The 26,136-nt window shown below is 40.5% G+C and overlaps 1 protein-coding gene across 3 annotated transcripts in view; it reads left to right on the forward strand.

Annotated features, from left to right (window-relative positions):
* Window positions 1-18,759, forward strand: part of arid2 (AT-rich interaction domain 2) — a 125,973-nt gene extending 107,214 nt beyond the window's left edge. For all 3 annotated transcript variants that reach the window (XM_062982517.1, XM_016993821.2, XM_003221191.4), the window contains 6 exons: window positions 9,209-9,357; window positions 11,015-11,153; window positions 13,082-13,167; window positions 14,437-14,560; window positions 14,644-14,735; window positions 17,190-18,759. In XM_062982517.1, coding sequence (XP_062838587.1) covers window positions 9,209-9,357; window positions 11,015-11,153; window positions 13,082-13,167; window positions 14,437-14,560; window positions 14,644-14,735; window positions 17,190-17,334 — 735 coding nt within the window. In that variant the 3' untranslated portion in view covers window positions 17,335-18,759. The remainder of the gene's footprint in view (window positions 1-9,208; window positions 9,358-11,014; window positions 11,154-13,081; window positions 13,168-14,436; window positions 14,561-14,643; window positions 14,736-17,189) is intronic.
* The last annotated feature ends 7,377 nt before the right edge of the window (window positions 18,760-26,136 follow it).

A 26,136-nucleotide genomic window follows, 5' to 3' on the forward strand; every position in this document is an offset into this window, starting at 1 on the left:
CAGTTTTTGGCTTATTGTGCCACCCAAATTGTCCCAAAATCTTGACATCTAAAATAAGTGATTGGCGGAAAGTAGTTTACTGTTTCATTAAGGACAAACAATGATCTTCCTTTCATACACTTTATAACATCTATTTAGAAAATGATAAATTCAAGACAGAATCCTATGGGTGCACTACAGTGGCATTCATATCCCAGTAGAGGTTGTGGCAAGAGGAAAAAGATAATGGATGTAGCAACTCTAATAGAAGTGAGGTGTTGAAGAAGTTCTGATGAGAGCTGGTAGGGGTTTTTTGGCGGATCTACTTTTGCCAAACATCATAATCCTGTGAAAAATACAACCACTAGCAGAGAGCACCAACAGGATTCTCTGACATTCAGAAAAATATAGATTGTTATTATGTCTCTGAGAACTTGTAATCCAAAGTGCTCTCATGAAAGCCCCTTTGTTTTTAATGTATAGCAAATTTCTGCAACAGATTGACTTCATTACTTTACTTCAGGAGTAAAGGATAGAACTAAACGTGCGATCAGGCCAAGCATGATGATATTAAAATAAACTTTGACCAGACTACAGTTGAACATTCATACCTGTGCAACCTAAGGCTCCCATAGCCAAGAGGATTATACATTTGCATTTGGTTTATGTTTAAGAAACTGGGACATGATATTTTTGCTGTTAGTTTGCTTAAGCCCTGTTTTCACTTAAAGTTATTATGTGATCATTATGACGTATAAGACCTTTGGCAATAATGAATACAGGAAAAGTATTCATTTTGACTTTGGTTTATAATTTTACTGTTAAAGTTGAAGAAAATAATGTCAATTACACCTTTTATCCTGTGACCTAAATTCTCTTGTTAGTCTTGACCACGGTATGCCCATAAATTCAATGGAATTTACCTGTGCGCTGACTCACCACTCAACCATCAATTAAATAGGTCTACTCTAGTTGGAACTAACTAACAGAATATCAACTTGTAATATTTTTGTAAATTTTTACTGTGACCTTGACACCAATAGCTCTCTTTGGGCTTTCATTTCTGTATGGCATATACTGCTTGAAACGTGATGCTGCATGCACCATTAATGCTGCTGAATCTCAAGGGGAATACTTCTATTGTTTATTGGACTTCAAGAATGGAATCCCAGTACCAATATGTGATCCCTGTGTCCCATTCAAATTTACAATTAGATGTCAGCCTGGGAGTATTGTTGGGCATATAGTGTCATCAAGCATCACAGCAATGATATCCAGAAGAGAGTCAATGTCTTTCAGAGGGTTTGTTCACTTGTTCAACACTAACCTAGTGGAAACAATACCTAAAATTTTATTATACACATCTAGTAATCAGTATTTTCTTCTGAGCAGCCACATATATGTATATATTTACAGGAGATATATTATCACTCGTTTTGTTTGTTTTCTGATTCTAAGGATGATTTATTTTGATGTACAAAACCCAGTCTTGATCAATGGAAAACAAAAGGTTTCAGGTAGCATTTGATATTAGTTACAACTAGGAGTAATGATCCATTAGATTCACAATGTACTCTTTAAATTTTTAAAACTCCATATTGGACTCTTTGTTTTTGCTATATTTGCATATCTTCTAAATCCAAAGATTAAAATACAGAATTTCTTAAAATGTAGAATCTAATTTTTTTTTAAAAAAAAGATTTGTTCCTTGGTTCTGTTTCTAGCTTTTCTAAAAGGTTCCGGTAATAATTCCAATTAACTTCACTATATTTGAAACGTTTACAAATTAATAAATGGAAAACAGAAAAAAATGTTTTACTCCTTTAAGGTGGGAAGAAAGAGCATTCTTATTTATTGCTAGTGTTAATATTGTTAACCATACAAATCGTGTGTTGGAAATAGTATCTATTCCCTCCCAACTCAAATTTAACCAGGAACATAATTAATGCTACTATAAAATAGGTCACAAAATCTGTTTTAATATATATATATATGTGTGTGTGTGTGTGTGTGTGTGTGTGTGTGTGTACATTTACGATTATTACACAATTATTTCTTTTTGAATAATGTATATATCTTTGAATTGTACTCAGTAATGTTTTTAAAAGGCTACATTTCTGTGTAACATGTCTTACTAAACCAAACAAAATCAGTTTACTGAAAAGGCAGGGTAATCTCATGCTACAATTAACATGCATGTATCAGTACCTAAAAAGGTGAAGAGCTTTCTTGATTTAGTGCTTCCATACTCCCATGCAAATTGCATCATAGCTATAATTTAATTGCCAACTCATTTCTAGATATCTACATTGCTAGGTCCTAGCAAGGCACCACTTCTGGACCTATCCTAGCCTTTTTTTGCTAGGTCCTCAGCTCAGCACTAGATAGTAAAAAGAAAGAGCTGGAGAAAATGACACCTTCCTTTTAAAAAGATAATTAGGCATACTCAATCTAATTTTGATTACATATATTGTCGAAGGCTTTCATGGCCAGAATCACAGGGTTGTTGTGCCATGTTCCAGAAGCATTCTCTCCTGACATTATGAGAGAGTGACTCATTCAGTATGACTAGTGAGCTTCATAGCAAAGTGGAAGGTTGAAACTGTATCTACTGTGTTGACTTAGGCTATGGAGTCATGGTCAGAGTTGGCAGCAATTTTAGGGGATTGGAAATTTGGTAGAAATGCATTGATTTCAACCCTAACTTCAAAAGAAAAGCCTGTCATACTATTACAATATATGGTAAATAGAGCATTTTAAACCTATATTTTAACATTCCATATTTACAAAATGCCTAGTTTGTTGTATATTTACTTTCATAGGGATTTAGGAACATGTTCTTATTCAGAAATTTTGATCATACACACACACACAGTAGAGTCTCGCTTATCCAACCTTCACATCTAGCGTTCTGTATTATCCAACGCAGTTTGCCTTTTAGTGGTCAATGTTTTTGTAGTCAATTTTTCAATACATTGCGAAGTTTTGGTGCTAAATTCATAAATACAGTAATTACTACATAATGTTATCATGTATTGACCTGCTTTTTCTGTCCATTTGTTGTAAAACATGATGTTTTGGTGCTTAATTTGTAAAATCATAGCGTATTTTGACATTTAATAGGCTTTTTCTTAATCCCTCCTTATTATCCAACATTTTCACTTATCCAACGTTCTGCTGGCCCATTTATGTTGGATAAGTGAGACTCTACTGTATATATATTGCATCCTTATGCAAAGTTGGTCCATGGCATTTTATTGCCTGAGGCAAATAACAGGATGACATCCCATATCCTTTTGTGCATAGAAGCTGTTAAAACAGACAGTTTACTCTTATTTTGATATGGTAACTCACAGCCCTATGCCCTCTGGAATCTCACTACAGAGGCAGCTATGGTTTCTTTCTTCTCCCTTGTCGTTTTTTGGCCAGTTTGCACAGCTTCCCAAAGATCCCAGAGGCAGAAAGTTGATTCCCAGAATTGACACAGTTACTCACAACTGCTTTAAATTTACTACTCAGATGAACATGCCTTTTCATAGTAGTATGCAAACGATGGCAAGTATAAACTGCAGCTATTAAATACTAAAGTTATTAATCTCCTAACAGAGATGGGAATATGCCCTGCCATTTTCCATAGGTCATCATAATAATATATTATTTTTATATTATTACTCCATCTTGATTTTAGAACTGAAAGAGGTTGGAGCAGTGTGGTTGGCCTGTGTATGACCTTAGTGCTCCAACTCAAAACTGTCAAAGAACAGTAATGGTCTCTTGATTAGCCAGTTTTACAAGCATGAACTGCATTTGTTGTGTCCTTCTCATCATTTTATTGAGTCCGTTCACCACCAAAAAACATCTGGTTTTCACAAAAGGTTACGTTAGAAAACCTAGATGTAGTTCTCAGCATGATACGAGTATTCTCATTGATGGGGTGCAATGGAAAGCTGTGGAACATTGGATAGTTCTCCAACAGAAATGACCAAATAGTGATTTCTTTTAAATAGAATCTCTGTGGGTTTTTTTTTATACTCAGAATAAAGTATGTATTATCATAACCTAATGTAAATTTTACTTGGGTGGCAGCTTCTTTCCTTACCACGAAAGTTTTGTTGAGTTTTTTTCCCTGTTCAGTTTTTTTCTGCTCAGTGATAAAAATAGCATACTCACCCAGTCCTTAGATTGTGAGTTGTGGATGGGCAACTCATGTGGGGCTGTGGGCCATTTCTCAGATTAACCAAAGACCCAAATGCTACAATTTTGTTTTGAGACCAGTCACAGATTTAGTTCAAAATACCGACAAATCTGTATGTCTTTCTGTGAAATGGATTAAACTTAGCTGTATTTAATTAAAATGTCTATTAAATATTATGAGATTAGTAAAACTTTCTTCCACTCATTAACATATTTCATAGAATCATAGAATAACAGAGTTGGAAGAGACCACATGAGCCATCTAGTCCAACCTCCTGCCATGCAGGAAAAGTATTTGTGAATTATTTGATAACATTCAAGTCATTTAAGTCGATTTGATTTATAGATATGGATTATTGATACTAAAGTAAAAGAAGCTAAGCAGACTGTGATAATGACTATCCAATGAACCGTTGCTGTATTTTTCTTTTTCCATTGACAGTAATTCTATTGTGCAGCCAGTGGGGTGTAGTAGTTTGAGTGTTGGACTTTGGAGACCAGGTTTCAAGTCCACTGTGAATACATTTTGCCAAGAAAACCTCACAGTAGGTTTTCTATAAGTTTATTTTCTCTTCTTAACTTGACTCTGGAAGAGTATTAAATAAACGTTACACAGTTTCATTAATACAATAAGTGACTAGTTTAAATCCAGTAGGAATTTGGGAAAGTAAAAGAACACATTGTTTGATGTTTGAAACAAGATTATGTGGTACAAACACATTGTGAAACTTTGTCTTAGGCCCTTTCCAGACAGGTCCTGTATCCCAGGATCTGATCTCAGTTTTTCTTCTTTAAACTGGATTATATCAGTCCGCACTGCAAGATAATCTGGGATAAACAGAAAACCTGGGATATAGGGCCTGTCTGGAAGGATCCTTAAACACTTCATCTGAACAACTCCTTTATTCAAAAGACCTTACATTATTCCTTATATGTATTTTCTTAAAGGTACTCCTTTTATGTAGTTCTTTGGGGAGAAAAGGAAGAACTCAGTACTGTATTACTCTACTAAGCCTCTTTAAAACATAACCTAGATCTAAATCTCATTGTCCATCCATGCTAGAATGGGTTCATTGAATCAATGCAACATGCATACATGTTGATTTAACAAGTTACCATTGATTCAGTTTGTGTATTGTGTTTGGGATTGACAATTGGATTTTGGCCAACATTCCCACAATGTATCTGTAGCGTCTTGCTATGTTTCCATTCTCCCTATAAACGTGATCAGATATTGAGTAAATTTTTCCAGAACTGAGGATTCAAGATTTGAATCTAACAATATAACTTCATTTCTGTTTCTCTCTTCTTAAACACAATTTTGTTTAACTAGATTTCTGTAGAAAAGTAAATGAATAAAGGTTTCAGGCTGCTGCCTCATCTTGATTTGGCTCAGTTATTTGCTAGAAAATAGGTGCATAGCTTCTGTGGGTATTATGCATTGTTGTGTATGGAGCTATTAAAGTCCACAGATTACATGATGAAGCTTGCTATTTAGTCGCTGATAGCTTTTGAAGAGCAAAGCCATATTGAGAATCAGAACTTTAATATACTATTGTCAGTTCAACAAAAAAATGTGATGTTAAGCAGCCAGTCCAATTTTCAGAGTCCTAATCATCTCTGCACTATGTGCATGTATTTCATTTTTTCTCCATGTGTTTACATTAGTTTCTGAATAATGTTTTATATATGTTTGGCTTCCCTCTTTCTAAGAGGAATGTACTGCACTTTATAATTGATTTGGTAGTTTTGGTGTCAAACTAGTGTTCTGTGATATGGAATAATCAAAATGTTATGGTTACACTGATATAAGAAAGTTGTTTTAAAAGAATCTAACATGTTTTTAAAAAAAATATCTGCTTAAAATTCATTTCTGTCACTTTTAATTTATGTGTTCTTTTTATTTCTGAGGGTTGACATGCCTGGATTCTATATGTTATGTTTATTTGTTAGGAGATGTACAAATTGCTATAAATGCATGAATTGCTATATGACAAAGACTGATCAGAGCCAAGGAAAGGTCTTCATACAACTAGTTCTGCTGTTCTATGGATGCAAAACAATGTGTTGTCCCACATCCCTGCCATTCAGTTGTTTCTGATCATCAAGGTGGAATAAAATTTCTATCCTTTCATTACCCTTGTTCCTTTCTCCCATTAAAATGTCCTACTTGTATTAATCATCCTTTTTGCAAAATCCTGTTATCCCTCTTGCATCTTCATCTGACTTCTTTCCATTTCTCTCTTTGTCTTCCTCTTGTTCCTTCAACTTCTACTCCTTACTACATTCACAATCCTGCTTCTTTTTTAGTTTCTGTGTCTTCTTTGCCAAGAAAACATTGAAACCATGCCTGAGGATGTGTTAGATTATTAGTATATTAAAAGGCGCAGTGGGTTAAACCCTTGTGCCGGCAGAATTTATTATTTGAAGGTTGGGTTGCTGATCTTAAGGTTGCCGGTTCGAATCCAACCTAGGGATCAACTCCAGCTCTCCATGCGGGGACATAAGAGAAGCCTCCCATAAAGATGGTAAAAACATCAAAACATCTGGGCATTCCCTGGGCAATATCCTTGCAGATGGCCAATTCTCTCACACCAGAAGCAACTGGATGCATACAGATACATGGATTAGATTCTTCAGTCCAGAGTGGAGAAGAAAAACTTTCCAACCAGAAGGGGTTTTTTTATTTCTTAAAGAGTTTTATTTGAGCATCAGATATATGGTAAATGAATCATGCTTAATGATATCATCTGAAGCTGTCCCTGGGATTCATATCATCTGAATGATATCATCTGAAGCTGTCCCTGGGATATTTCTAAACAGATAGTCCTCATGCTCACAAATGGAGAGTTTGAATGTTGGGCTCTGGTTGAAATGAGTCGCCCTCTTCATAGCAGCTTCCATACAGTGTGCTGCACAGAAGATGAAGGCAACCCTCATAAATGAACACAGTAGGCGTATAATATTGAGAATAATGCTGAGAATGTTGTGCAGTTTTTACCTAATACTGCCTTATCCTGTAATATTTTGTAAAATTATTAGGCACAGCAGTACACATGTTTGTTTGTGATAATAATAGAATTTGGTGTCAAAACCCACTGTAGAATATTTAAAACAAATTGAAGAGGGAGAAAAAAAGGGGGGGAAGGAAGGGGAAAAAAAATTAAGATAGGACATGAGGCAAGAAAAATACCACCCACCAGAAGGAAAATATGAAAAGAAGAGATAAACAAGAAAGAAAAGATTAGACTGAGAGAAGAAAGAAAAGGTGAACACTTTGAAGAAGATGCCAGAAAGTCACCTCTTTTTTATGCGTGACTTTATTTTATTTTACTCTTTTTATCTTTTTTATCTCTTTTTTTCTTTTCCTTCTTTCTCTTCATTACTTCTCGCTATACCCCGTCATCTTACATCACACTCTCTACTTTCTTTCCGAGATCTCTGAACCTTTTTTTATCTATTCTGAATACTGTCAATGTTTTAATCTGTAGAAAATTAATGAAGATTATTTTTTTTTTAAAGCCCACTATTTGCAAAAAGCCATATTTGTTTCTTGTGCAAGATGGCTGTTTTACATATTGAAAATAGCAGTGGTCCATAATGAAAGCCAATGAGTTTTGTTATGTAAGACTGCTGTTTTAAATTTAAAGGGTTTTTTTGTTGTGCAAGATGGTGGATTTTGTATTTTAAAAAGCAAGCAGATCAGCAATCTTACACACAAACACATGTCTGCCCTAAAGAGTGTTTTTTGCATAACTTCACTAGTCTCCTGTGTATTACTGTGTAGAATAGTTTCACAAACCACTTTAGGATGTGTAAATACGCGCAGAAGTATATGTTTTGCTTTGTTTTTTGCAGCAAGGGAAAAAACTAGAAATTGTCCCCACTTGTAAGGACAGAACTGTCAAAAATTAACATTCCTAACTGTTCATGAATGGCAGTCTCCTCTAGGATGGTACCTTTGCTCTATTGAGATATTCATGCCCTACCCTATTTCCCTGGGCTTTCTATATATCATCTTTGGGGAAGGATAGAGAGGCTGCCATGAGATGGAAGTTGAAAATCCATTTTTGTCAGCTCCGTTACAAGTCCCAAAGCTAACACAATCTAATGTATGGGCAACATGACCTCATTGTCAATATTTTAGAAAGGCTGTAAGTCTCAGTTGTCACCTTGAAAAAGATACAGATGATACTTTCACCAAGTAGTGTATGGTGTCTTTTCCGACCATGTTTGAAATGTATCGCATTAAGAAGAAAAGGAACTGTGACAACAACAGCAAAATACACAGTGGAAACCAACACAGATATCAAAGAAATGGATTCTGCCTTAGTAATCCTTTGACATGCTAGTATTTTACTTGCTGAAGTTATATCTGCAAGACAGCTCTCAAATGTGGCTTCTTTTCTTCATTTTGAAGTGGTATGGGAAATCTGAAGCAGATATCCAGTCTGTCTCACTGCTCAGGATGAGATTTGAGGTTAAAGTTTTATACAGCCTCATTTGCCTCTCATGTTACGCATATGTGTGGCATATCCACAGTGAAAATGTAGATACAGTCGTTTAACTATTAATTTTAGCTTTGTTTATCATTCTGTTTAAGTATTGAAAAAAAAAGCTAAAAATATATGGTGGTGTTATAGAAGTTTTTAAGTATTCACTCTAAAAAAATTGTTGCCGAAGTCACCGTGTGTTTTTTTTAAACAGGACTTTTGCTGTATTTTGATAAATAAAGATTTCTGTCTGTAAAGTTCTCTAAAAGCTGTATCTTATTCTGTGTTGAACCTAGAAAATAAAAATAGGGAAGTTATAGAATGCTGGAAAAATCTGTATACTGTGTAGCTCAACATTTCCCCAGCCCTTGTTTTCTTTCACTATTTCAAGTTAAATGGGTTCAGGGGTATCAGTAACAAAATACATACTTACTTATACTTGTTACCCCTGGAAGGTTGCTCCTAATGCTGCTCTGTTCACTAAATAGCAAAGCAAACCAAAGTGAAATTTCACTCCTATTGTTTTAAACTTTTTTCCACAGAGCACACCTGTCACACCGGTACCAACAATGCAAGTCCAAGGCCCACCTGTCAGTTTGCCTCCTTCTGTGTATGCTGTACCAAGTCCTCATGTGGAACACGCGAAAAAACCTGGACAGAATTTCATGTGTCTTTGGCAATCATGTAAAAAGTAAGCATTTTTCCATAAGCCCTGTGTTTCCATAAGCTCTGTCTAAGTGTTATTTTAATATGATATACATAATTGTTGTTTGGATCACTTTGAAAGTCCTTTATAGGGCTGACAATGTATTATTTACATGATGGGGTTTTTTCACACTTTTCTAGATTATGGACATCCTACCCTCCAAAAAAAACCTTGATAATCATATCATCAGAGAATTGTAAAATAGTTTATTGTATTGACACTCTGTAAATCACACCTAGGTGTAGATGGGTTGATAGGTTATTCATTATCTAAGAGGTTTGACAAGTTGACCAGGTGGCAGGAAGGTCAAAGCTCTGTCAAGAGCTGTCTATCTATCTGCCTGTTATGCAGTAAGTCTTTACACCAGGCCTGCACAACAAGGTGTTTGGAACTCCCAACTACCAAAAGCCCTAACCAGCTTGTCCAGTGGTCAGGAATCCTAGGAGCTGAAGACCAAAACACCTGGAGGGCTACAGATTGTGCAGGCCTGCTTTACACTATAAAGCAGTTGTTCTCAACCTGTGGGTCCCCAGGTGTTTTTGGCCTTCAACTCCCAGAAATCCTAACAGCTGACAAACTGGCTGGGATTTCTAGGAGTTGTAGGCCAAAAACATCTAGGGACCTCAGGTTGAGAACCACTGCTATAAAGCCTAAAGTCTTCCATCCATAACTCTTTTTCTAACTTAAGAAATCCTGACAGTCTCTAGACGAAGGTGGAAGATAAAGTAGATTACCATCAGTTGGGTTAAGAAAAGGGTTTGCTTGTGATGGTTCACAGAACTTCATCTGAAGAAAGTCATGCTTTATTCATTACAGTATATTCATAATTTTTATTTTAGAGGAGAATGGAACTTGTTTTCTGAGTCAACACTCAACACTCATTGTCTCCTCTGTAAGGGATTGTTGTTTGTGCTGTTCCTTTCAGTATATACATGCAGAGTCTTGCTCAAGTTTGAATCATATCAAGGGCCCACATACAGTTCAGCATCCCAATGTCCCTAAGAAATTCAAAAAAAGGGAAAGGAAAAAATGACATCAATCCCTTATTGACGTGAGGGTAGCAACTTAAATATCTTATTAAAGCTACCTGAGGCAATGGGCATCTCACACTTTTATAAATTGAAAGCACTTCCTTCCACCTGCCCCAAATCTACAGCTAATCAATTTCACTGAGCAACACATTGTCCTCTGTTTTGACAAAAATAGATTTCTATCCGCATTTTCTATACTAGATACCATGTGATAACTCTTATATCTTGTTTCCTCAGTGGTCTTTCTCAGAGTCCTCTGAAGAGGGAGATACTTCCCTATGACTAATATGCACCTTCACTTTGATGTCACAGGTTGAATAGACTCTTCATTCAGATCTTTGCTTGCACAAGGGGCAGTTTTGTGAACTTATAACAGCATCTTTGGGAAGTCTTTAAAAGCTTCCAAAATATATGAATTCATTGTTAGTGTATTGTACCTTCATCTTTCACAGAGACAGACTGTGTGCAAAGCTTCTGACAGTGTTATGTAGAATTTATTATCAATTTATTTTTATGACTTATTGAATGATTCCTTTTTATTTTTCAGGACTGAAGTGTTAGCAAAATATTACTTTTCACTGATGCTAAAACATCTTACATTTATTTACTAGGTGGTTTCAAACGCCAGCCCAGGTTTTCTATCATGCAGCAACTGAGCATGGAGGAAAAGATGTTTATCCTGGGCAGTGTTTATGGGAGGGCTGTGAACCTTTCCAACGGCAAAGGTTTTCCTTCATCACCCACTTACAGGTACCACTGTTGTTAATTATTCTTATTACTGCTATTTATATCCCACCTCTTTTACCAATCTGGGACTCAAGTGAGCTTATAATAGTTGAAGCAGAACCAACTAACTTTTACATCTTTTAAAATTTAACAATAATATTGAAGGCAGTTAAAACCAAACCATCAGCACATGGAGGGTCTTTTTACCCTGCGTGATGCCAGATGACATTGATCACAAAACAAAGCAGCAATAGAAAAAGGAATCCCCCACCCCCCTTAATACTTCAAAGCCATGCCAGGTCAACAGAAATTCAATCATTTATTTTGATATTTGCAGAGTGTCTTTCAACAAAATATATCTGCGTAGCAAACAGTAAATGCAACCAAAATTGGTTACAAAAATAAGAAAGCAGTGATAAAGCCAATACAACAAAAATAGCAGATATCAAAACAATATTAACGTTTAATTCCATATATGTAATATCATCTGATAAAATCAAGATAAAAAGTGATCTTTAGTTTCCATCTGATGGGTTTTTGTGATTGGAGAATATCAAACCAGTAACAAAAAGGATTTACTGTATGTGTGACCTCCTAATTTGTTCCACAGACAGGCAAGCAAGTAGAGTTTAATATAAACAGGCCAATATAGAGTAAAGTAGTCCATTAAGCTTGAATCTGAACTATTTAGGATTAAAAGCTCCAGTACCAATACCAAATTAGGCCAAGCAATGCACTGGTTGCATCTAGTATAACTGTTTTCCAAATAGTTGTTCAAGGCAGACCTACATAGAGCACGCTTGGGATTTTTCTATCAGGAAGCTCTAGAGCAACATCATGGTGCCTCTCTTTATAGAGCATCTTTTTATAGTCTGATCACGCCTGTTGTACTGCTGGCAATAGGTTTGTTGAGTATTGTTTTGAATGAGCTTTTGCTGCTGTTTTATATTCTGCTGTTTTATCTAATTGTGTTTTATCTAGATTGTCATTATTTTAATACTGTTTTTGCTTTAATGGATTGCTTGTATTTTTTTTAGTGTTTTGTGGGCATTTTGCCCTATATGTAAGCTGCCCTGAGTCCCTTCGGGGAGATGGTGGTGGGGTATAAGAATAAAGAAGTTGTTGTTTTTGATGTTGTTGTTATCGGATGCTTCTTCCAAACTGGGTGCTTTCATCTTTAGAATCTCAGTGCCTCTTTATAGCAGGACTCATGCATCCTTCCATGAAACTGTTGCTTGCTATAGCTTTCCATTAGTGTGACTGCACAGAAGGGCAGGTGACTTGGATACAATGGAAATCCATCTAGTAGCTTTCTATATAATCAGTCCACCTTTCACTTCCCACTGCTGGCACCCTGCAGCTTTCTTAAAAATGCTGTCAGTAAAAAGAAAGAATAGAACAATTAAGGAAGTATTTGCTCCTTTAAATAATAGTATACGCATCCTAGAGGATCCCATTATTTACCTCTGTGTAGAACCATTGCATCAGTGTGGTTTCTTTGGTTGGGATGAGCCTATAGAATCTAGACGTAGAGATGACTTCACCTTTAGGAGGAAAGTGCAAACTCCAATTCCCTGCCTATAGCATTGGAGTTTGCTAAAGCTGACTATGCATAAGTCCTCAGGTAGTAGAGCTGCATAACAAAATACTTATAAGCAACCTGTCCTTAAGAAATGTCCATAGCAGGGAGGGAAATCATGCAGCTCTCCTGCAACTGGACTGCAGTTCCCAGCATTCTTCACCATTGGCCATGCTGGCTGGGACTTGGCATCCAGCAACTTTTTAGGGACAAATGTCCTGTAGGTGTGGACCATCACCTGTGAATTTGCAAGAATGAGCACCAATTTATATTCCACCCAGGGCTATGATAGCTGTGCACTGCATCTCTGTATTCTTTTTTTCTCTGCCGGTCCTATCTTGTGTAGTAATAATATTTTTACCCCCTCAAACAGGATAAACACTGTTCAAAGGATGCTCTCCTAGCAGGACTAAAGCAAGAAGAACACGGACAAGCGGGAAGTTCAAAATCTTCCACAAAGTAAGGGGCATGACCCTCACTAGTTGTCTACAATCAGAATCCACTGCATACTTACTGAGAAGTAATTATGTATAGGATTACAGGGTGAAGCTTATCAGATGAAATCAGTGAAATTTTGCAGTCCAGGCAAGGTAAAAGTCAGAGTCAGCAGGCTATTGAAGCCATGATCTGAATTGCCAGAGCCAACTGAGCTCCTCCTTTTTGGTAACCTCTTGCTTTCCATTCTGTATATTTTAATCAAGCATGCCTTATGTACAAGATCTGTGCCCTTGTACAGATGTGAAGCACTATTTTTCCCTATTTTTATAGAATGCCAAATGCCTTAGACTACAGCGAAATCTACTGATCTCATCATTTTTCCCTGACATGTTTTATATTTATCAAATTATGCAGACAACAGAAATCTAATTCCCCATACAGTTCCAGTGCCAACTGAAGTCACTCTTGTTCAGTACAGGATTGGTGATCTAGCAGCTGACAAGCACCACTGGACATTTGGAGTAGCATTGTTTCATTTTAAATGATCTTATAGAGTAATCCCTATGGCAGAGCATTGTTAATCCCCTATCACCCTTAGCACAGATCCACAAATGTGTTTGCACACTACGAGAAGCTGGTGTATGAACCATAAAAGTTGTGTGGTACTGTCCCTTTATGTTGTATCAATTTTGTTTGGTGACATGTATTACCATGGCCTCCCTTTATACCTTTTAATGTTATTGTGAAAACGGTTTATAGTACAAGTTCTCTAGTGACCAAGTGAAGATGGGCGCATGCATAAACTTCCCAATTGACATGAGAAAAGCCTCCCACTGGATGGTAAAACAGCAAACATCCAGGCACCCCCTGGGCAACGTCTTTGCAGACGGCCAATTCTCTCACACCAGAAGTGACCTGCAGTTTCTCAAGTCACTCCTGACACGAAAAAAAAGAAACAAAAAACCTCAGGTATAACTTGAGTGACAGGTTTTGGGGCCAAAGTAATGGGCTTGGATGTGACCAGTGGAGAAGTTGAGGGCCACTCTGCATTGAGGTGGTGCCTTTGGACACCACCGTCACCATTTCCTTTTTTAATATAATAATTCATTTATAACTTAAGTTTTTGGGGGTTGGTTGGCTTTTTAAATAACATTTCTAGACCTAAACATGAGTATATAGGATAATGGTTCCTTCTCAGTGTTGAGCACTTGTCTCATCTACCAGGAGGAAAGACTTGTTGTGTTGTGACACACTCGTGTAACCCTTTTCCTTGCCTTTTTACTCTTTTAGACCACCAAATGTCGGGGGTGCTTCTTCCACTCCCAGAGCACAGAAGGCCATTGTCAATCATCCCAGTGCCGCTCTTATGGCATTGAGGAGGGGATCAAGGAACCTTGTTTTCAGAGATTTCACAGTAAGTGAAGGCAACCCTGCATTGCATAGAAAGGAGGCAAACTTGTCACCCTTGCCCTAATGTTATTTTCTCCTCTGTTTAAGGATGAAAAAGAGGGACCAATTACTAAACACATCCGATTAACAGCTGCCTTAATATTAAAAAATATTGGTAAATATTCAGAATGTGGTCGCAGGTAAGCAAACTGTTTCTTAAAAATTGTTTTTTTAAATATAGAAATACCTTTTTTGTCACTGCTTCTAATCATGCCTGAGTTCTTATGCTCAAAGTAAAAAATGTTTGAAATAAATAAACTGAATGCAGCTATTTAAGATTATTGTGCCAGGTAGTTCAGTTAATTCACAATAGTTTTTAGAGAGGAGGCTTTGTTTTAAATGCTTCTTTCAGGCAGATGTTAGCATTTGACCTTCCTAGGTATGTTTTTCTGTCTATCTATCTGTCTATTAGCTTTATTTATACCTTGCCTTTCCTCCATATTTCTTTGATTCTAAGATGATATCGATTGTAACGGCACACTGATTTCAGTACCACCAACAGAAAAAAAATGTTCTCTCTCTCTCTCTGTCTGTCTCTCTCTCTCTGTCTCTCTCTCTCCCTACAGAGAGAGAGAGAATAAAGCACCCTCAATTTTAAGATGCACCCCATTTTTAGAGATATCTATATGGGGTAAAAGTGCATCTTTAGAACTGAAGAAATACAGCTATTGACTTCCAAGCAAAGACACCTTCCTATAGACTGACTTATATTTTGAATGTGTTACTTCACCACAATCTCCTTTTACTTTAAGTAAAAATAAATGGAATATTTCTTAAAATATCCCACAACTGCATTTTAGTCAAGGAAGTCCAAAGATTTTCTACAAAAAAATTCTAATTACAGTCGGCCTTCCATAGCCACCATTCAACCATCTATAGCCTGAATTTTTTAAAAAAATCCAAAAAGAAAAACTTGATTTTTGCCATTTTATATAAGGGACACAATTTTTACTACACTTTTATATATAATGAGACCTGAGCATCCACAGATTTTGGTATCCACAAGGAGTCCTGGAATCAAATCCCAGGGGATACCAAGGGCCTACTGTATTACTCATTGGTTTTTTGGGTGTTTTTATTTTTTTTTTGGTTCGGTTTCATGAATGAAATCAGAATCTCATAAGATTTGCAGAGATGAAACTATTGGGAAAGGAAATAATAGGTATTGTTTCTTTTTCCTTCACCAGAAATGTCTGCCCCTTTGCCTTCCTCCCTTCTTTTTTCTGATCTTGCATTTTCCTCTCTTTCTAGCATCTGGTGGTTTATCTAGTTTAAACCTATTTCCTTTGTGCAATTCTGAGTAGTACGTATCTTTTTGTAGTATTTAAATTGCAGTATTTTTAGATAATGTTCTTCTTGGAATGAAATGTTGTCTTTCGTATAGGCCAGGGGTCCTCAAACTTTTAAAGCAGAGGGCCAGTCCACAATCCTTCAGACTGTTGAGGGGCCGAATTATCATTTGAAAAAAAACCCCGAACAAATTCCTATGCACACTGCACATATCTTATTTGTAGCTCAAAACAACAACAATAACAATGAAAGACCAATACAATATTTAAAAATGAAAATAATTTTAACCAACACAAACGTATCAGGATTTCAATGGGAATTGTCGGCCTGCTTCTGGCCAATGAGATAGTCAGGTTAATTAGGATTGTTGTTGTTGTTGTTGTGTGTCTTCAAGTCATTTCAGACTTTGGGCGAGCCTAAGTCCAAAATTATTTATTTATTCATTTACTACATTTATTTACTATATTTATATCTCACCCTTCTCACCCCGAAGGGAACTCAGAGCAGCTGTATGTACATACAATATATTATATTATTAGCATAGCACAATATTAGCATTATATATTACTATATTGAACTATACCAGTATACTGTAATATTACCGTGTTTCCCTGAAAATAAGACAGTGTCTTATATTATTTTTTGCTCCCAAAGATGCTCTAGGTCTTATTTTCAGGGGATGTCTTATTTTTCCATGAAGAAGAATTCACATTTATTGTTGAACAAAAAAAGAACATTTATTGTATACTGTACAGTAGTTGTCATCATAAACCAGCATAACCAGACAAACTGCGAAACCTATCAAGAATTTCTTGTTACTACCAATATTTCCATGTACAACACTTTATGGTACATAAATTTACCAATCCTGCGTGCTCTGGTGTTCTGTTCGGTGGGCATGCTTCCAAACAAAAACTTTGCTAGGTCTTACTTTTGGGGGAGGCCTTATATTTAGCAATTCAGCAAAACCTCTACTAGGTCTTATTTTCTGGGGATGTCTTATTTTAGGGGAAACAGGGTATATGTAATATATAACATATAATTAATATTATGATATGGTATTATTATTAGTATTATACTGTATAAAATGATAATATTATTATCAATATCATATGTCTATACAATATATTATATCATTAAAACTGATATTAAAATATTATATTATAAATGAGGGCGGGGGGCAAGTAAATGACCTTGGAGGGCCGCATCCGGCCCCCGGGCCTTAGTTTGGGGACCCTTGGTATAGGCTATTCTTGTCAAAGAGTGCTGTCAGAATCTGACCAAAGTTTTGGTTGTGCTTCTAGGTTACTAAAGAGACATGAAAACCATCTATCGGTGCTCGCCATCAGTAACATGGAAGCGTCCTCCACTCTTGCCAAATGCCTTTACGAACTCAATTTCACAGTCCAGAGTAAAGAACAAGGCAAAGACTTGGACATTCTGCAGTAAGCAATGCCCCCCTTGTACATAGGGACAGAGATAGTCAAATACATTTCAAATACTGTTGCGGAAGAAAGCACCAAGTCTTAATGGGACAGAGACTATAGATTTGAATGATTTGATCTCCTCCCAAGATGCGGAGAGGACGCTTTTGCATCCTGATCACCGAATGAATCCCTTTGTCCTCGAATTAGAAAAGAAGGAAAGCAAACTGCCACGGGATTTTCAGCCAGCTCTCTGCAGGACGTCCCTGATGGAAAACTGGTGTGATCAGAGTTCAGTACCATCCACATTGGAAATATACATGGAATATTGTAAAACCTACACGAGCAGATAAAATAGAAGCATTAAATATTTTTATCTATATCCAAAAAAGGAGCACATTTTTATATTTACAGAACCGTTTAAGCTGGTTTGAAGAATAATAATAATAATAATAAAAACGTTTCAGCACACCTGTAACCCCCTGGTCTTGGAGGGTGCCACCCGTATCTAGCGATGGATTTTGCGTGTTTTGTTTAGAAATCAGTAGCTTGGTTTTCTTACTTGAGCCAATATATTTTCACTTATTTATTATCATAAAAAAATTTACCAGTCTGAATAAATCTTGTACATACTTGTGAATAGGACATCTTTCATGCCACTGCAGCCACTGGAAATACATTCTGTGGTGTCCTAGAAGCATTATCGGTAGGCGCTAAAGTTTTCTAGACTTTCCTGTCCAATTGTAAGTACTTGTGATATATTCTAAGCAGTGGATGAATGTTCTTTAAATCTGTGTAAATAATTCTGCAAAGGTACCGATGCTGTAAAGTAAAAAAAAACAGTTTTGTGGAACTGTGATTTTTTTTTCCTTTTTGTATTATACACCTTGTAGAACTCGTTTTGCTGGCTGAAAGAGTATGGAATAATATATCTCATGTCATTTTTGTAGAAGAAAAACTATTTGAAGGTATTTTTGTTTTGCCCTAACATATATCCACTGTAAACGTTTGTCATGGTGCAGGCTCAGAGCTTGTACAGAATTTTTTGTATTTGTAAATTGGTTTAAATACATGGAATTTTATACAGGTTTTCTCCTGTGTTATATTTGCATTATGTGCAGGTATGATATTTTCTTCACTACTTTTTCTATCTTAATATAGTGTGGAATTTTATTGTATTATTCTTCCATTCTTAATACTGTACCACATTCCTGCTCAGAAACTGCTCACTTCCTTGTCTTTCTTTCCCAGCGTGAAGTGTATCCATTTATAACTGCCTATTGCCTGTTCTATTAGCATCCAAAAATGTGGAAGACCTCCTGACCACCATTTCTGCTGTGTCCGTAGGATGTGCAGTAAAAAAAAATATAGACCTAACAGTTTATGTTATAGAATGGCTTTATTTACTTTGGTGACTGTTTATAGTTTTTAAATAAAAGACCGAACATTTTCTGGCGTCTTCATTTGATACTTCTCTGAATTGTAATCCAAGCACTCTTGGCCTTTTGAAAGCCACTAGTCAAGAAAGCATGACCTTGTTAGAAGTCAACTCTGAACAAGTGATATTCACAAGCATTCTCATAATGGCACACAGGTAACTCAGCTGTTAAACTGAAGAACCATGTCTTTGAACTGCCTATTTGGCTGACTAAATCCCCTTGTAGAAACCTGCCCGTGCCCTGAGATCTTCAAGAGAGGCCCTTCTCTCTGTCCCTCCTCCATCTCAAGTTCAGTTGGTGGGAAAATGCGAGAGTGGGCCTTCCTTCTCAATGGCTGCCCCTTATCCCTAGAACTCCCTGCTCAGGGAAACCAAAATAGCTCCCTCCCTGCTTTCCTTCCAGCAGCAGGCTAAATCTTTATTCCGACAACCTTTTAAAGGGGAAGGTTTTAAGAGCAAGTCAAGGGGTGCTATGATTTTTAGCTTTGAATATGTTTTAGTGGATTTTAACTGTGAATTTGAATACTGCTATATTCAATTGTTTTAACGTTTGCATATTTGTATATTTTGAATTATGTGGTCATACTTTTAATTGTAAGCCGCTTTAAGTCTCCTTCAGGAGAGATAAAGTGGGATATAAATAATAATAATAATAATAATAATAATAATAATAGGACAAAGACATGCCACTGCAAAAATACATTTGGCTAGCAGAGAATGGTTGTTTTTTCTTCGTGTACTCTGTGAATGCACACTAATGGAGAGGCTGCGCCTGCGCAGGTTCCAACGGAAACTCTTCCCAAGCTGAAGTTCAAATTTTGGCGGTAGCCACGCCCCTCCGTCCCCGGAGGGCATATAAGGCAGCCCTCGGCGCCTGCTCTCCAGTTCCTTTTTTTCCGCCGCAAGGTTCACCTCGGATTCTCATGTCTACGACTCGCTTCAAACGCTGCACTCAGTGTGCCGCTAAGATTCCTGATTCCGACGGCCACACCAAGTGCCTCTTCTGCCTCGGGGAGGCACATGTCGTCGGTACCTGCCGTTTCTGCCTAGCCCTGACGGCTCAGGCTAGGAAGAATAGAGCCGCGAGGCTTAGAGCGGCGCTCTACGAAAAATCGCTTGCCCCTGAGTCCGCTCCGTCGACATCGGGCGCGAAGCCGTCGCTCAACCCGAGATCGATGTTGGCTCCGGCAGCTAAAGCTCCCTCGGTCTCGTCCAGGGCGTCCAGGGCTTCCAAAACAGCTAAGCCCGCCAAACCGCCGTGCACACTCACCACGGCCACCATGTCGACACGTTCCGGTCGGGTCGGTCCCTCCTCGACGTCGAGCTCGGTGGCCTCCGTGTCCTCGGTTCGATCTCATCTCGGGTCCCCTCCGTCGACCTCTGCGATGAAGATCGCCTTTAAGAGGGCTCATGAAGAAGCTCGTCGGACCCAATCCGACTCAGCAATGGTCCCTCCGACGCCGGGAAAATCCCTGAGGGTTCCATCTAAACAACCGCTTGCAAAGAAGAGGGCGACCCAACGTTCTTCCTCCTCTGCTTCCTCCAAGATAGACGCCCCTTCTTCGGCGACTTCTTCTAGAAAATCCTCTCCGATCGCTCCCGCTCAGCGGCCTCGTCAACCTTCTCCTCGGCAACTTTCTGATGGCGAGTTGCAGGACTCACCCCACCACTCCACCCAGACAGTGGTCAGGGTGCCATCTCCTCGACCTGCTGCCTCACATCGTCCGTCTCGACAACAGCTTTTTCCCCCGACCTCGACACCGGAGCGGGGTAGACAAACCACCCGCCTGGCTCGAGCGGCCCAGGCCTCGGCCTCCAAAGAAACTCGGCCACAGATTGCTCCTGCTCTTGAGGCTTTGCCACCACCAGAGACTGTGTTGTCATCTCCCCCTCAGTCCCCCCAAGGGGCTGAGGACGATGAGATTGATATCGATCGCCCCGATTCCGCTCTCTCGGCCTCGGTGGTATCTCTAGGCCTTGATCTCTCTCCTCCTCATGATGCATATGAGGTGGACCCTCCCTCGCCTACCGACAACATTCGGGCTTTTTCCGAAAAGATGATTAGAATGGCTGATGCCCTGGGACTAGAAATCAAGCAAACTTCCAAGGCGGTGTCTGACCCGGTTTTCAAACGGGTCCAAGCCCAAGCCCCTCCAGCCACGCTGTTACCGTTTTTGCCTTACCTTCTGGATGTTATCCAATCATCCTGGAAGACTCCTTCCTCGATTCCTCCTACCTCAAAGAGAATCGAATCATGGTATCGTACGGATGACGACACCTTAGAATGGCTTAAACACCATCCCGACCCAAATTCCATGGTCGTTAAAGCTTCTCAAACTTCCGGTCGTGAATCCACTACCCCTGCAGATAGAGAGGGCAAGAGATTTGATGCGGTCGGTCGGAAGCTCTATTCCGGGGCCCTTCTACTTTGTAGAATGGCGAACTATGGGGCCTGTATGGGTGCATACCAGCAGATCCTTTGGGAAAAAGCACAGCCCTTCTTCTCTAAGTTGTCTGACGAGGACCGGTCAGTTATGTCCACCCTCCAGCAAGAAGCTGACTCATTAGCACATCATCAAATTCAGATGGCTAAGCATACAGGCGACACGGCCGGCAAGATGATCGCCCACGCCATTGCTATTCGTCGCCACGCCTGGCTGAGGTCGTCCGGTTTGTCTTCCTCCTCCAGACAAGTCATCGAGGACCTCCCCTTCGACGCCGTGGGTCTCTTTAATTCCGGCACTGACGACAAGCTTAAAACCAACCATGATTTTAAAGTTCTGGCCACTAAGTGTGGTGACCAGCCCCAAACACACCGCACCAAGTGGTTTCCTCAGCGTTTTCGCCGTTTCCCGCCTCCTTCTTACCGCCATCAATCCTTCAGGCGTCCCTCGGTATCGAACAACCAGAACCGCCAACAACCTCGCCGCTCTGCTCAGCCGCAAAGACAACGCGGCCGAACCACCCCCACCACTGGTCAGCCTCATCGGCGTACCTGACGCCATCTCTCTCTCCCGGGACTCTTTCTACGGTATCGATGCAGTTCTCACTCCTCTGCACCCCTCTCCTCTACCAAATCAACCTCACGGTCTCTTTTTAGACCGCCTGGCTCCCTTCTTTCACCGGTGGAAATCTATCACTTCAGATGCCTGGGTTCTCAAAATTGTCCAAGAAGGCTATGCCTTAGAGTTCGAGGAGCTCCCGCCCACGGGACAGGTTCTTCTCTCCAACCCTTCTCGGGAAATTCTTGCCGAAATCGACACCCTCCTCGCCAAAGGGGCTATTCGGCCTTCTCCATCGGTACAGGACCCTCAAAGCTGCTTCTCCAGATACTTCACGGTCCCGAAGAGGGGCGGGGGCCTCCGCCCCATTCTGGACTTACGTTTGCTCAATACCTTCATACGTCCGACCAAGTTCAGGATGGTGTCCATCGCCTCCATCCTCCCGATGCTTCAACGCGGGGACTACTTCGTGTCTATAGACCTACGAGACGCTTATTTCCACGTAGCGATTCGAGAAACCCACAGGCGCTTCCTCTGTTTCAAAGTTCTCAACCAAACCTACCAGTTCACCGTTTTACCCTTTGGCCTCGTTACGGCCCCAAGGGTCTTTACCAAGGTCGTCGCTGTCGTGGCTGCCCACCTCCGGCTCCAGGGGATCACAGTCTTCCCTTATCTAGACGACTGGCTTCTGGTCGAATCCGACCCTGCCCTCCTCCGACGTCACGTCGACTACACCCTCTCTCTTCTAGAATCTCTTGGTCTCCAGCTAAACCCCGACAAATCTCACCTCACTCCGTCGAACAAAATCCGCTTCATCGGCGCCCTGTTCGACTCAATCTCTCAGACTGTCTCTCTCCCGCTCGACAGGTTTCTAGCCCTTCGCCAACAAATTTCTTTTTGCGAGACCCATCGGAGGGTTCGGGCTCGGTCCATCCAAGTATTACTGGGCCACATGGCCTCCACAGTCCTCACGACCCCGTTTGCCAGGCTCCATCTCCGGACTCTGCAGAGATGGTTTATAGACGTTTTCAAGCCATTTCGCCACCTCAACTCGAGGTTTCTCTCCGTCCCGCTCCACGTTCGTCGGTCGCTTCATTGGTGGAAGTCCCTCTCCAACGTCTGCAAGGGTCTTCCGTTCCACCCGATTCCTCCCTCGACCACCATAACCACGGACTCATCCAATTTCGGCTGGGGAGCCCACATGAGCGGTCTCACTGTTCAAGGCCTCTGGTCTCCTTCCGAGAAGGCCAATCACATAAACTTTCTGGAACTCCTTGCCATCTTCAAGGCTCTGAAAGCCTTCTCCCGCCTGATCTCCCAAAAGTCTGTTCTCGTCCAATCAGACAACACAGTAGCAGTCTTCTACATCAACAAGCAGGGCGGCACGGGTTCAAGGAAGCTGATGCTTCTCTCCTCCCAGCTGTGGTACTGGTGCATAGCCCGCAACATCCAAGTCTCGGCGATTCACCTTCCCGGGATCCAAAACAATTTAGCAGATGCCCTCAGCAGGATGACGACCTCCTCCCACGAGTGGATGCTCGATCCCGAGACTCTTCTTTCTCTCTTTCACAAATGGGGTTTTCCCACTCTGGACCTCTTCGCTTCTCCCCAGAACGCACAGTTGCCTCGGTACGGGGCAAGACTTCCCCCGTCCTCCTTTCCAGGCTGCCTGGGAGACGCCTTCCTTCTGGACTGGTCATCGGAACCGATCTACCTCTTTCCGCCCTTTCCTCTCATTCCAAAGGTTCTGCAGAAACTCCGGTCGATACCGATGTCGGCGATCCTGATAGCCCCAGCCTGGCCTCGCCAACCTTGGTTCCCGGCTCTTCTTCATCTCTCCAGAGCGACCTTCTTCACTCTGCCTCTCCTGCCACACCTCTTGTCCAGAGAGAACGGCCAGATCCTGCACCCGGATCTCCCCTCTCTACATCTCACTGCTTGGAGGATTCTCGCCTGACCTCCCTCCCGCAGAACCTGCAGGAGGTCCTCCGCGCAGCTCACAAGCCGGCTACAACCAGATCATACACTTATAAAGTCTCTCGCTTCCGCTCTTTTCTTCGTTCCCGTGGAATTGCTGCCTTCCCAACCTCGATACCGATAGTGCTGGACTTTCTTATGTCTCTTGCAGACCAAAAGCTTTCTCTTGCTTCTATGAAATCTTACTTGGCCGCTCTATCCTGCTGTTTCCAGCAACATGGTAGACCATCTCTATTCTCTGATCACCTTGTCAAAACCTTCTTAAAGGGTTACAATAATATCTGCCCACCGTCTCAGCCTCCTACGCCGGGATGGAACCTCGAACTCGTGCTTTCCCAGCTCACTGCCTCCCCTTTCGAACCTTTGGCTTCGACCGACCTACGTCTACTTTCGTGGAAAGTTGCCTTCCTGGTGGCCATAACTTCGGCGCGCAGACCTTCCGAACTGGCGGCCCTTAGGGTTGATGAACCTTACCTCCGCTTTCATCATGACCGTGCCGTTCTCCGCCCGGACATCACCTTCCTCCCCAAGGTGGTCTCAGCCTTTCACCTTAACCAGGACATTGTCCTGCCCGCCTTTTTTCCAAACCCCTCGTCTCCCCTCGAACGGAGACTGCACCTCCTCGACGTGCGTAGGGCACTCCTCTTCTATCGGGACCGTACTAAAGACATTCGAAAGACTCCAAAACTTTTTGTGGCCCACGCTCCAGATAAACTGGGCAATCCTGTTTCTTCACAAAGACTGTCTCATTGGATTGCTCAGGCTATTGAACTGGCCTACGAACTGGCCAAGCGTCCACCCCCTCCGTCAGTTCGCCCGCGTTCGACGAGAGGCCTCTCCACGTCGACTGCCTTTCTAAGGGGCATCCCCCTAGACTCTATTTGTAGGGCAGCGATCTGGTCCAACCCCCTTACGTTTGTGTCTCACTACAGGGTAGACCAGAAGACCTTAAAGGACTCCGCCTTTGCTAGGTCAGTTTTATCATCCTGTTTGTCCTGAAAGTCTCTTCTTCATGTACTCCCCCTCTATGGATGTTTTTCATGCGACCATCTTGTGGTCTCCTGCTCAGTTCACGTTTGCACTGTTCTCTTGGACAATTGTGCCTTATTTGCTATTGCCTTCCTCTTTTGGGGAATGATGCACCATACTTGCACATGGTTTCTTAAATTGTTTATATCGTGTCTCACCGAGTTGCTCTCGGTGTTATGTGCGTGCTTATGCGATACTTCAATGGGCCATTCGGGCTATGTTATTGGTGTTTAATAAACATATGTTTGGACATTATCTCGTGGTCAGGGTTTGCTTTGGCCCGCCTCCGAGACCTAAGCGTGCTAGTCTCCATTAGTGTGCATTCACAGAGTACACGAAGAAAAAGGACAGGTTGCTTACCTGTAACCATGTTTCTTCGAGTGTACTCTGTGAATTCACACAAGCCCGCCCTTCCTCCCCCTCTGGCAAACCCTCTTCCTTCCTCGTTGCCTTAGCGGCGTAGGAACTGGAGAGCAGGCGCCGAGGGCTGCCTTATATGCCCTCCGGGGACGGAGGGGCGTGGCTACCGCCAAAATTTGAACTTCAGCTTGGGAAGAGTTTCCGTTGGAACCTGCGCAGGCGCAGCCTCTCCATTAGTGTGAATTCACAGAGTACACTCGAAGAAACATGGTTACAGGTAAGCAACCTGTCCTTCTTTGCTGTTGTAATTGTAGTTACATATGCCCAAAATATATACACTCCCTTTAAAACCAGTAGCTGGTTTTTGTTTTAAGATATGCACTCAGAGATAAAAATAAAGTCTTCTTTGAATAATAACTTATCTTGTTTACTCACAAACATCTTGTATTCATTCTACAGGCACATTTCTAATTAAAGTTGAGTTATAGATAGGCTATAGCTTCTCTGTGTTGAGTACACGAGATATCATTAATCAATAGTCCATAGTCTTTCGTATAATTGTAGCCACTGAAGTCCATAAGCATACATGCATTCATTGAAGTCTAAGCAGATACATGCATCCACCTCTACTGAGGTATGATGCAAAAGTGAATACAAAATGGAGTCCTGAGTCTGAACATGCTCAGTACAATCACATGTCTGTAGTCCCTCCCGCACCAAAGAGGTACAGTCAAACTGGCTAATCACACACATAGAATACAGGTTAGCAAATACAGTAGAGTCTCACCTATCCAACATTCGATTATCCAACACTTTTTTGTAGTCAAAAAAGGTGCTTAATTTGTAAAATTGTGACCTAATTTGATGTTTAATAGGCTTCTCCTTAATCTCTCCTTATTATCCAAGATATTCTCTTATCCAACGTTCTGTCGGCCCATTTATATTGGATAAGTGAGACTCTACTGTATATACATTAACAAATAAATAGTGAAAGGCTTGGGAGGTTGCTATTTCCAACAGA

Source organism: Anolis carolinensis, chromosome 5 (assembly GCF_035594765.1).
Source record: "Anolis carolinensis isolate JA03-04 chromosome 5, rAnoCar3.1.pri, whole genome shotgun sequence".
NCBI classification, from domain to species: domain Eukaryota; kingdom Metazoa; phylum Chordata; class Lepidosauria; order Squamata; family Dactyloidae; genus Anolis; species Anolis carolinensis.